At 44.0% G+C, this 11,976-nt stretch overlaps 1 protein-coding gene across 1 annotated transcript; it reads left to right on the top strand.

Annotated features, from left to right (window-relative positions):
- Nucleotides 1-2,146: 2,146 nt before the first annotated feature.
- LOC127645579 (mitochondrial ubiquitin ligase activator of nfkb 1-A-like) lies at nucleotides 2,147-6,255 on the top strand. The gene is made up of 6 exons (XM_052129240.1): nucleotides 2,147-2,197; nucleotides 2,306-2,408; nucleotides 2,881-3,009; nucleotides 4,813-4,900; nucleotides 4,988-5,108; nucleotides 5,369-6,255. Exons 3-6 carry the CDS (start codon nucleotides 2,893-2,895, stop codon nucleotides 5,853-5,855), a joined length of 813 nt encoding a protein of 270 aa, XP_051985200.1. The 5' UTR covers nucleotides 2,147-2,197; nucleotides 2,306-2,408; nucleotides 2,881-2,892; the 3' UTR covers nucleotides 5,856-6,255.
- Nucleotides 6,256-11,976: the final 5,721 nt, after the last annotated feature.

The following is an 11,976-nucleotide window of genomic DNA, read 5'->3' as shown; positions in this document are numbered from 1 at the left end:
TATATATACTATGTTCACATATGGCCATATATATCAGATTTCAGTATGCGAATGCCACTGCATAGGACAACTAAATATATCAAACCAAGTGGCATCTGCAAACAACTGATTTTCTCAGCCATTTTTTGCTATGGCTTTTAACAAGGGGCGTAGGAACCATTATAACTGAGGGGGACATATCACCCTCACTTTTAGAAATTACTCAATTTGTCCGTGTCATGATCCTGCCATTCTGATCTTGTGTTATTCTTGTTTTGGCAGCGTTGTGACAGTTTCTTCCGCCCATCTCTCAGTTTGTCCCATGTGATGGTGTTTTCTTCTCTCCTTTGTGTTTCCCCAGACGCTGTTTGTGTTTATTGGCAGCACCTGGTTTCAATCATTCCGTTTCCTTTTTATTCCCTCCTATGTCTTGTCTGTGTTGTCGGATCATTTTGTTTCTCATGTTCAGTCGGTGTTTGGTTTTTCTGTCTTTAGTCTGGTTTGTATTTTGTGTTTCAGTTTAAAGTTTCTTTTTGGCTTTGATTCTTTGGTTCTGGCTGCCTGGACTTATGTTTGCAATGTTTGACAGCAGTCATTAAATAAAAAAATTATTAATTAGTTTAATATGAAAATTTTTCATTCATACATGGTTTCTACATTTTAGTTCTAATTATTAAAGTTCTGGATGCATCAACATGAACGTTATAAACTGTTTAATTTGTGTGGTAGCGCCAGCGCGTGGAGTGCAAAAATGGAATGGGACACCCGTTTACTGTTGGCGTGACGTGCCACAACGGACGCTTCCAGTGTAGAAAGTGTCATTGATTATAATGGGTTCTATTGCTTTTGATGCGATGTGCCACTCGTGTTCATTGTAGACATATTTTAGAATGTGCCCCCCAGTTTTCAGATCATTCCTATGCCCCTGCTTTTAACCAATTGGGGATTTTTATTGGATGAATGAAGTTAACTTTCCCCTCTATATTACAATTTATTTTTATCATTTAAAACCAAACAAACCTCTTTTTGTTAAATATTTGGCTTGAAAATAGTGCTTGTGATATCTTCAAAATAAATTTAGCTTGGCTTGATATTTTGCACACTGCCATCTAGTGGCTTGAACAATCATTTCATTTGGCTCCTACACATGCCTTACTGTAATTTTCAAAATTTGGGGCTTTAACTGCTGTATTTATACTGTATGATTGTCAATGCTTTGGTAATATAACCACTTTTCCCATGCCAATAAACTTATAAACATACTATACTGTAGGGACTTATATATACAGACAAGCTAGTTTAGTTCTTTTTATCTTTAAAGTTCCACTCAGTAGCTCGTGTCATCTTGGACTTACACTGACACCTAGTGGTGTGGACATCATTCAAAAGCAACAGTTTGAGTTTCAGATGCCATTGTAGAAATTCATTACACAGCCATAATTAATTTATTCCAATAGTGAAAGTGTCAAATAACAGGGCAGTTACTGAGATTAAGCAAGTAGTATTCAGCTGGTCATGTGATTCTAACATGGCAGCCCCCATGGGTGCACCCCTGCCTCAGATTTTATATGGCTACTGATATGACTACAGTCCTCATCTCATGTGATTGTTCATGACAATTAATTTATTTAGGAGTAAAACTTTTTAATGGGGAAAAAAATTACTGGTTGCACCTTTAAATTTTATGATCCAAGTTCCAGATTCTTCTTTGTGTCATTGTACATGCACAATTAATTGTATTATTTACCACAAAATGTTAATAAAGTGTGTAAAGGTACGAAAAGGAATATAGTGAGAGGTATATATGGGTTAAGTTAAGCATGTTTAAAGATAAAGAAGTAAATACATTTACTAAGAAATATACTATAGGCTACATTAGAATATCAAAGTTACAACAGGACATACAAATGTTCAGCAACCAATATTAAAAATCATGAAAGTGCAGTTGACAATGAAAATTATGATGTTGGAGAAGAGCTCAGTGTATTTATATATTATTTATTTATTTTGTATCACGTATAATATTTTACGATACAAATGTAATATCATTTTCAGCACAATAGTTTGGAAGTGGTCTATTTCTTTGTCAACAGCGACCTCATGTGGACAGTTGCACACATTACATACACACACACACACACACACACACACACACACACTGTAACATTAATGATTGAGCGCTTACATAGCACAAAAAATCAGACCAGTCTGAAATCAGGTGAGAATCTTGATGTAAACAAAAAGTGTTCAAATCGACTGGGCTCAATTGGAGATATGTGATATAAACACAATACTGATAACGATCTTAGTTATGTTAAATATGCAGATAATTTCCTGATCCATCGAAACCGAAGCTTTTCTGACTTGCTTGACTGTCGCCTGAGGTTCATATCATAGTATTTGCGCTCACCTGCTGTCTTACTTTGCTGGTAAGTTGCAGTTACATTATGATGCCTCGACATTAAATAAACATGTGCATTTTTATAAAACATATTTTAGGTTGCAAACAAATAGTTTGTTACAGTACACGATCTGTTCTTATGAATAAGGACGAAAAGAAACTAGATTGTACTAGTCTACAAAACTGAATTGGATGTGGATTCACTTCCTTGTTTGACCTATGCATATATATATATATATACTTTTGACTTATTTAAAAACAAATCTTTTTTTAAGCCTACAACTATGAACATGGGTCCTCTTGACCCTTGATTTAAATGTATCTGTATGATAATTGTATCTCCATTAAACAGACTAAGAATATCAGCTTTGGTCATTCTAATTTAATAAGCTCCATTACAGTTAAAGTTTACAATTGGACTGCCAAAGACACTAGTTCATCCACTTTGACCACATTTACCATGTTACTACTGAACAAACTTTAAATGTGTCTTTATATAGTCCAGTGGAGAAATGAGTGAGCCTCTTCTTAACCCGTTGACCATCATATGTTCTGGTTCCTGCTTCGCCTTCTCCGGACTGTTTTATAAACTATACTTGGCTAAAAGACAAGAAATAGAGAAGTTGAAGGTAATGATTTCCATATCACCCACTGAAAAATTATAGGAACATGAAATATTGGTTCAGCAGAGCCACGACTAGGATACAATGTTGGGGAGGGGCATTTTAAGGTTTAGGGTGTGCAATAAGTTCTCTTTCCATTTGACCGGCCCCCCCCCCTTGGTTGTTTCGCCATCTGACTGGGGGAAAATCTTGGGGGGCTCTGTAGGTCCATTCAGTGCAGCATAAAAGTAATCCATACAACTCCAGTGATTAAATCCATTTCTTCAAAAGCGATATGATACAGTTGAAGTCAGAAGTTTACATAAACTTAAGCTGAAGTCATTAAAACTTAAAACCACAGATTTAATATTAGAAAACTATAGTTTTGGCAAGTCGTTTAGGACATCTACTTTGTGCATGACATGAGTCATTTTTCCATCAATTGTTTACAGACAGATTGTTTCACTTTTAATTGACTATATCACAATTCCAGTGGGTCAAAAGTTTACATACACCAAGTTAACTGTGCCTTTAAGCAGCTCGGAAAATTCCAGAGAATGATGTCAAGCTTTAGGCAATTAACCAGTTAGCTTCTGATAGGAGCTGTACTGAATTGGAGGTGTACCTCTGGATGTCTCCTACCTTCAATCTCCGTGCCTCTTTGCTAGACATAATGGTAAAATCAAAAGAAATCACCCAAGACTTCAGAAAAAAAGTTGTGGACCTCCACAAGTCTGGATCATCCTTGGAAGCAATTTCCAAACACCTGAAGGAACCACATTTATCTGTACAAACAATACTACGCAAGTATAAATATCATGGGACCACACAGCCATCATACCGCTCAGAAAGGAGATGCATTCTGTCTCCAAAAGATGAACGTAGTTTGGTGCGAAAAGTGCAAATCAATCCTAGAACAACTGCAAAGTACTTTGTGAAGATGCTGGAGGAAATTTGTAGACAAGTATCTATATCCACAGTAAAACGAGTCATATATCAACATCGCTCAGCAAGGAAGAAGCCAGTCCTCCAAAACCGACCATAAAAAAGTTTGCTACAGTTTGCAAGTACTCCGTTACACCAGTTCTATCTGGAGGAATGGGCCAAAATTCCAGAATTTTGAGAAGCTTGTGGAAGTCTACTCAAAATATTTGACCCAAGTTAAAATATTTAAGACAATGCTACCAAATACTAACAAAGTGTATGTAAACTTCTGACCCACTGGGAATGTGATGAAAGAAATAAAAGCTTAAATAAATCATTCTCTCTACTATTATTTAGACATTTCACATTCTTAACTGACCTAAGACAGGAAAAGTTTTCTATGATTAAATGTCAGGAATTGAAAAACTGTGTTTAAATGTATTTGGCTGAGGTGTATGTAAACTTCTGACTTCAACTGTAGGTGTGCATGAGAAACAGATCAATATTTAAGTTCTTTTTTTACTATAAATCTCCACTTTCACATTCTTCTTTTTTTTTTGCAATTTAAAATGTTTGTGCATATCGCCACCTTCTGGGCAGGGAGGAGAATTTATACTAAAAAGGGACTTAAATATTGATCTGTTTATCACTCACCCTTCTTCTGAAGAAATTGATTAAACCACTGGAGTTTTATGGATTACTTTTATGCTGCCTTTATGTGCTTTTGGTCACCATTCACTTGCATTGTAAGGACCTACTTACTTTTATTCATAACGACTTGCAGTGCATTTAAACTTAAGCATTCTTAAGAATTATGCTTGCGATTTGGCCGTAGCTAGCACTATGCTCTACTAGTTGAGCTACTGTTAATTCTGTATAACCTTTTTTCAACACTTGCATTCGCAGGAGATTCCAAACTTTCAGCCAGACCATCACCTGCTGAGGATTCTCAATGCATCACCCAACAAAAGACTACATTATGTTGCTGTAGAAGGTACATAAAACTCTCGATAACTAAAGAAAATAAACGCATGCTTGGAAAACTCTGAATTAATTCTTCTTTATTTTTCCTGCGTTGTAGGTTTAGTGCAGGCCATCGGTGAGCCCATTTCTAGCCAGTATGTGCCACGGTGTCATGGTGTTGTACAGAAAATTTCTGTGCACGAGCACTGGAAATATTGGAACTCGTATCTTAAGTCTTGGTAAATACTTAATTGCTAATAAATTAGCTTGTTTACACAATAATGTCTGAGCGGCTGTGCTAAATTTTTAGTAGTACCTGAAATGTTATTGAGATTACTTTTAATAATAAATGTCACTATGTATGGAACATTGGTGTCTTTTATTGTATCACTGTTCTGACATTGTATAAAAGTAATGATTTTAGGGATTTTTTTTACAATGGTACAAGACAATTTTTACAAGAGTGTCATCTTAAACATTACAAACATCTTCCACCCAGGGTCTCCAAAAAAGTGAACCAGAAACAGACTACCAACACGGTTCCCTTCAGTCTGGTCCAGCCTGGCTCATACATCAGTGACATATCTGTCCGCGTCGACTCTCCTCTGGAGGCGAGCGGCGATTACCTGGAGCAGGTTTACAGACGGCTCCGGCTTGCTAAAGAGGGTCTGGTGGACATTGTGGTGCAGGAGTTGAGTGGAGAGAAGCCTGTAGCTCAGGAGGAGCAGGAGGAGCTGCTGCGGGTGGGGGTGGCCCTCACAGGGTTTGGAGAACTCGTGCTGGAGCAGGAGAAGGTAATGCGGTTACAGCCGCCCAAAGATGGCCGCCGCTACGTCTTGATTCCCAGTGATTACAAGAGCTTCATCCAGCGACACGAGAGCAGCGCCAGCATGTGGAAAGGACTGACGGCACTGTTTGGAATCACAGGGTTTACACTGCTGGCTGGTTTCATCCATAGTGCCATTAATAAGGACAAGAAGAACTAATCAATCTAGCCATGCATTACACTTGCAATAACAGATTAACTGGGTCGTGCGGTTTTAACATTTGTTGTTTCTCTTCACGTGAGCGTTTGTTTGGTAACTGACTTCAATATGCTTTCATTTTAATAATGATCATTTTTATGGTGATGTGTATGATTGTTGAAAATAGTTATGAAATATGCAAAATCATGAGAACAATGAACAGCTATGTCCTACATCTTTCTGTTTGTGATGATTTATCCAATGAAAATATTTTCAAGAGTTATATACTTAAAGTGATCAAGATAATCTTTTAATTGCATCTTTATTTTCATAAATCCAAAATCATTTGCCTTTACTGAATGTTATAATCTGTTTCACTAACTTGCCTCCTGAATGTAAATGAGCTTAACATTAAAATGTATGCAACCCAAATTGCTATTGTAATATCACATATTTTCAGTGTTGAGTACTATTTTATTCATTGAGAATTGAGGCCTTCATTTTAGTCCAAAACGCCAGATAAGAATTGATATTTTCAAGCAATGGTTCCCTCAGGATTTTCCTAATAATGTCAGTTTTTTATTTGAGAAAAAATGAGGTCTGTGTTAAGCAATACTTGAAGATACTTGGACGTTTTGTTCTACAACATAAATTTCACAGTTATGTCTCAAACGCGAATGTTTAAGCTGCTGTGTTTTTTTAAAAAAAAAAAAAAGGCTGTTGCTAGAACTACAACTGTTTTCCCTTTCGCGTGCTTGTGGTATTTCAGGGTTCCCGCTCTTTTCAAGAAACTATTTTCCAGGACATTTCATGTGCCACACGGTTGTAATATAACACATTCAAAAGTTGAATTAGATTTCATCAACAAAATGGTGGCTAATCAAATCAATTTGTTAAAACGGAAATCAAATTGAAAATAACTGTTTTTATATATATAACATATAGCCTATATATATATATATATATATATATATATATATATATATATTTTTTTTTTTCAAAATAACATTGCATTATTTTTATCGAATGAAGTGCATTCATACAAAATCCTCAAAGCACAATCTGAAACAACACTATATCACATTTTCAAATTAAGTGCTGCACAACAGAACAGCACCAATGTGAGACATTTCTTTTAAAATATTATTATTACAATCATTATTATTATTATTATAAAATTGCATTGCATATTTTTAAAACACAACAGCTTGGATCGTGAAAAGTAGGGGTTCCTTACCAGAATGATGCAATTTCAAAATTAAGGCCAGTAAAAGAGTCCTCTATATTCATGAGCCACAAAAAAAAAAAAAAAAAAAAAAAAAAGAAAAGAAAGGAAAATGCTTAAGTACATTTTTCAGATTTCATGTTGACTTCAATGAATCAATGAGATTCTGTTGTGAACTTTACGTCATCAAGGTTCCCAAAGATCAGGGAACGTTGGGAACATGCGTGTTCTCTTACGAGAGGTTCTCTCGTATTGCGTAAGCTAGCTTACGCTACGGGAAAGATTCATCTTTTCTGAGATATTGAAGCCAAAAATTATCCTTAATTTTTGTATCCATTATCAGCGCAGTCGCGGCGGCTGCAGACCTTGGCCGGGCTAGCTAGCGAGCTCATAGGTTGCTCTCGCGGCAACTGCTGCAGCCTATAGACGAGCTTGGGCGAACTTCGCATCCAATGAGAGGCGTCCAGCGCTCACTGCATCAAAGCCCGCCAAAAGGGCGTGACTAGAGTGCATATAAGCGTAGTTAGTAGGCTGGAACCCTGATTTTCATCTCTTCAGCGAAGCTCTCCGCATCGCTGACCTGGAAGCCAGCGTCGCCGTTTGAGGGGCATCTAGCAAGCGTGGACAGCTAGAAGAAGCCGGCGTCTCAGCCACCTTCAGCCATCCTGCGAGCTACGCCATCCGACGGCGTATCCTTTTATTAAGCAAGCTAGTTCTCAAGAACTATTCACAAAAAGTACTGGCGTCTTTTTCAAGATGCCTCGCTCCACTTGCGCCTCATGTCGCCCTTCTCAGCACAGGAGACCGCCACATCATCTGCGCTCTCTGCCTGGGACTGGGGCACGCCAGAGCTTCGCCCTCACTGAGGCGGATCGCGATTCTGCGAGGAGCTACCGATGTCGACCCTGCGGGCTCGACTTCGAAGCGATCAAAGCAGAAACCGCCCGCGCCGCCTACCCTCAGCAGCGCAGGAAGAAGCGCCCGCTCACAAAGGCTGCGGAAACTGTGGTTGAGGCGACTGCCTCGCCGGAGCCTCTCCCTCGAGCATCGCTTTCACCCTCCCGCCCCGGGACGGCGCAGTTGCCGCCCGGCGGCCGCACTGCTGCCATCTCCGGATGGCGGCGGAGGATAAGGGCTGCTGTTCCATCATGGCTCGGACAGCGAGGTGGACAGGCTCCCAAGCCTCCTCCTCAGCCCAGGAATCCAGCAGGACCAGCGCCCGGTCGAAGGGGAGTTAACACGCCTCCTCACACAGGCCGTCGACCGCCTCGGGCTCAGTGGTCACCGCCCCTGAGCAGGCACCCAACAGACTTCGGCGGCTGCTTTCTTCAAAGCCATCGCCGCTCTACACCCGCGGCCGGGCGCTCCCTTCCTGCGGAATTACATCACGGAGCTTGCAAAGTGCGTGGAGCGCTCCGTTTTCAGCCAGGACCCGTTCACGCGTCTCCACCTCTCTGGCGTCGGTGGGCGGCGCCACTGAAGAGGCTACTCCTCCATCCCCGGTCGAGGACTTCGGTAGCAGCACACCTTTGTCCGCCCTCCGCGAGATGGCGTTCCAAGCCTGTGCTCCCGTCTAAGGCCTGCAGGCGACTTCCGCCTATGTTGGCGGCGCCTATTCCGCCGCCCGGCCAAGCGCATCTGCTCTGCACTCAATGGCGTTTTACAGATCCTACAAGCAGACCTTCTTCCGGAGTGGGATGAGAAAGGCAGGCACCCAGAGGCTGTTACTGATCTCTGGCCGACAGACCTGCGCCGCTCGGCTACCAAAGCTGCAGCCCAAGCTCTAGGGAAGTGCATGGCCTGCGCTGACTGTGACCGAGAGACACTTATGGCTAACACTAGCCGACATGGGAGAAGCAGAGCTCCACGTTCCTCAACGCACCGCTCTCTCCAACCGGTCTCTTCGGCTCCGCGGTGAGTGGCATTGTTGACCGCTTCTCAGAAGTCCAGAAAGCCACCCAAGCCATGAACCTCTTCCTGCGGCGTCGCGCTAAGCTCCTCTGCAGGCAGCTCGCGTGATCAGCCTCCTGCACGAGCCTCTTCACAGCGCCCAGTTCAACAATCTCAGACTTCTCAGCGTCGACAGAGCGGCCGCCCTCGATCAGCTCAGACAGCCGCCGCAGACCGCCTCCCAGCGGGCCTCGATCTAAGGTAGCGCTGAAACCCGAGCAGCCGAAGTCTTCCTAACTGTGTTGAACAAGCGGCGGCTCAGTCCGCCCGCGGCGGACCACTGTCAAAGCTTTACCCCTGTCAGTCCCCTTCTCTCAGGCTACTACAGTGGTGAATTTAGCAGCCAACAAGCCGGTGACACTGCCGGCTTGCCTGCACTCAAGCGCCGTTTTCACGGCGACCCAAATAAATCTTGTAAAGAGCAAACATGTCTTATGTGTAGAAAAAGTGCCCACAACCCAGTGTTAAGCCCCTACACACAAGCATAACACATCCCGTGCCCCTATCAGAGCACGCTCTCATAAGCGATTCTCGAACAGCTCGGCGTCAGAGTCAATGAAAGCGCCCACAAATGCGTCTTGTAGCGCCCATTCTCTGCCAGCTCTGTCACACGACCAGCCCTATGTGTAGAAAATGTGCCCACAATCCAGTGTTCACTTCTGCACACAAGCACTGCATGTCTCGTGTCCCCACCAGAGCACGCTCACATAAAGCGATTCACGAACAGCTCGGCGCTAGAGTCAATAAATCGCCCGCAAATGCGTCTGTAGCGCCCATTCTCTGCCGGCTCTGTTACACGGCCAGCAACCATTCCTCTGTGTGTAAGTCCGTGCCCATGACTATGCTTGCGCATCACGTAACAGATGTGACTCTTTCCCCATTCATTCCAATCGGAAGTCACTCACAAAACAGCCTGTTCATGCTGTCTGCGAGCAATCATGCATGAACACACTAAACAGCGCTCACACATTTTGTTCAGCGCTCTGTGTCGCGGCAATCAGAGCGAATTGGCCATTCACCCTCTAGCGTTACGCTTCAAAGCGTGGGAAGCTATTCCAGGGATATCCAAGTGGGTGTTAAGCACAATACAACAGGGCTATTTGCTACAGTTCGATCGCCGCCCCCTCGCTTCAGAGCGCGGCTCGAAACCACTGTGAACACGAGGCTTAGCGTGCATGCTTCGTTCAGAAATAACAAGCCTTCTGTGCAAAGGGCCATAGAAAAAGTGCCACCCTCTCTGAGCGAGTCGGGGCTTTACAGCCGTTATTTTCTTGTTCCCAAGAAAGACGGCGGCCTCAGACCCATATTAGATCTCAGGGTTTTTGAACAAGGTGCTTGCAAAAGACCGTTCAAAATGCTTACAATCAGAAACTCCTCGCGCGTAATGCGCCAGGGGACTGGTTTATTTCTCTCGATCTGAAAGATGCATACTTTCAGATTCAGATAAATCCCGTCACAGGCCATTCTTGAGATTACGCCGGCGGCCAGGTTTATCAATACACCGTCCTTCCGTTCGGCCTGTCCTTAGCACCCGTACTTTCACGAAGTGCATGGATCGCGGCTTCGCACCCCTCGCGAGTCAGGGTTTCGCGAATTCTGAACTATTTGGACGACTGGCTGATTATGGCTCAGTCACATATGGAGCTTCTGTCTCACAGAGTCAGTTCTCCTCAGCCATCTGAACAGTTTGGGTCTTGCAGTCAATTGGACCAAGAGCTCACTACAGCCCAGTCAGACCATTTCCTTCCTGGGAATAGAACTAGACTCCGTGGCAATGGCGGCTCAGCTTATCTACACAGCGCGCGCGCCGTGTTCAGCGACTAGCCGCATCTTTTCAGATGAACAGCCTCCGCCTCTGAAGAAATTCCAGAGAGTGCTAGGTTACATGGCCTCAGCCGCAGCAGTACTTCAGCTGGGTTTACTGCACATCGCCCGCTTCAGCATTGGCTAAACACCCAGCGTCTCGCCGGGCTTGGGCCACAGGCGCCAGCCCATCAAGGTGACTCAGACCTGCATATCAGCTCTGCAGCCCTGGACAGTGGCGAATGGTATCAGCGGGGAGTGACAATGGGAGCTGTATCTCGCCCGAAAAGTCATCTCGACAGGCAGCGTCCAACGCGGGTTGGGCAGCGGTCTCGCGAGAGCTCTCCGATTTTCGACCTATGGTCAGTTCAGGAAAAGCTCCTTCACATAAATTGTCTGGAAATGATAGCGGTCGATGCGGCTGTCGTCGCTTTCTCCCGGTCATTCAGGGTCACCGCGTCCTGGTCGTTCGGACAACAGATCTGTGGTATCCTACCTAAACCGTCAGGGCGGTTGTCAGATCCAGGAACCTCTTCCATCTGACAAAGCGCATACTGAGTTGGTCCCAGTGCCACCTGCTGCTTCGCTGAGGCGGCGCTGCGTGCCAGAGCCACCTGAGCGGCGGCCCGGACAGACTGTCCAGAGACAATATTCCCCCAGGGGAATGGTCCCTGCAGCTCAAACAGTCCAGGCGTTATGGCACCTATTCGGCAGAGCAGAGATAGACCTCTTTGCGTCCAAAGAGAACTCTCACTGCCCAGTATTTTTCTCAGCGAGGGCCAGCTGGCCCAGGACTGGCCCAGGCGCCCGGCTTTACGCCTTCCCTCCGTCTGCGCTATTGCCACAGGTAATGCAGAGGATCAGGAAGCAGCGTCACTTCGGTGCTCCTCATAGCCCAGCGTTGGGAGAATCAGACATGGTTCCGGGCTTACGCAGCTGTCACTGACAGCGCCGTGGCCCATCCCAGTGAGCAGATCTCCTCTCTCAAGCTCGCGGCACAATCTGGCATCCCCACCCAGAGCTGGGCTGCATGCGTGGGTGATCAGCGACTACCGTCGCTCTGCCAGAAGGAGTAATAAACACCATCATACGCGCTAGAGCCCTTCCACGAGAAGACTCTATCGTCAAAATGGTCTGTGTTCTCAAAATGGTGCACCGACAGAG

Source organism: Xyrauchen texanus, chromosome 6, assembly GCF_025860055.1.
Source record: "Xyrauchen texanus isolate HMW12.3.18 chromosome 6, RBS_HiC_50CHRs, whole genome shotgun sequence".
Taxonomy (NCBI): Eukaryota; Metazoa; Chordata; class Actinopteri; order Cypriniformes; family Catostomidae; genus Xyrauchen; species Xyrauchen texanus.
Note: the sequence above shows the minus strand (reverse complement) of the source record. Positions and strands in the feature narration are given on the sequence as shown.

What these genes read in the sequence shown, in the direction of transcription:
- LOC127645579 (XM_052129240.1), top strand. Translation starts at nt 2,893, where the DNA reads ATGAGTGAGCCTCTTCTTAACCCGTTGACCATCATATGTTCTGGTTCC. An exon ending in AAGAAATAGAGAAGTTGAAG is followed by an intron (nt 3,010 to 4,812) that starts GTAATGATTTCC and finishes TTGCATTCGCAG; the next exon opens with GAGATTCCAAACTTTCAGCC. An exon ending in AACTCGTATCTTAAGTCTTG is followed by an intron (nt 5,109 to 5,368) that starts GTAAATACTTAA and finishes TCTTCCACCCAG; the next exon opens with GGTCTCCAAAAAAGTGAACC.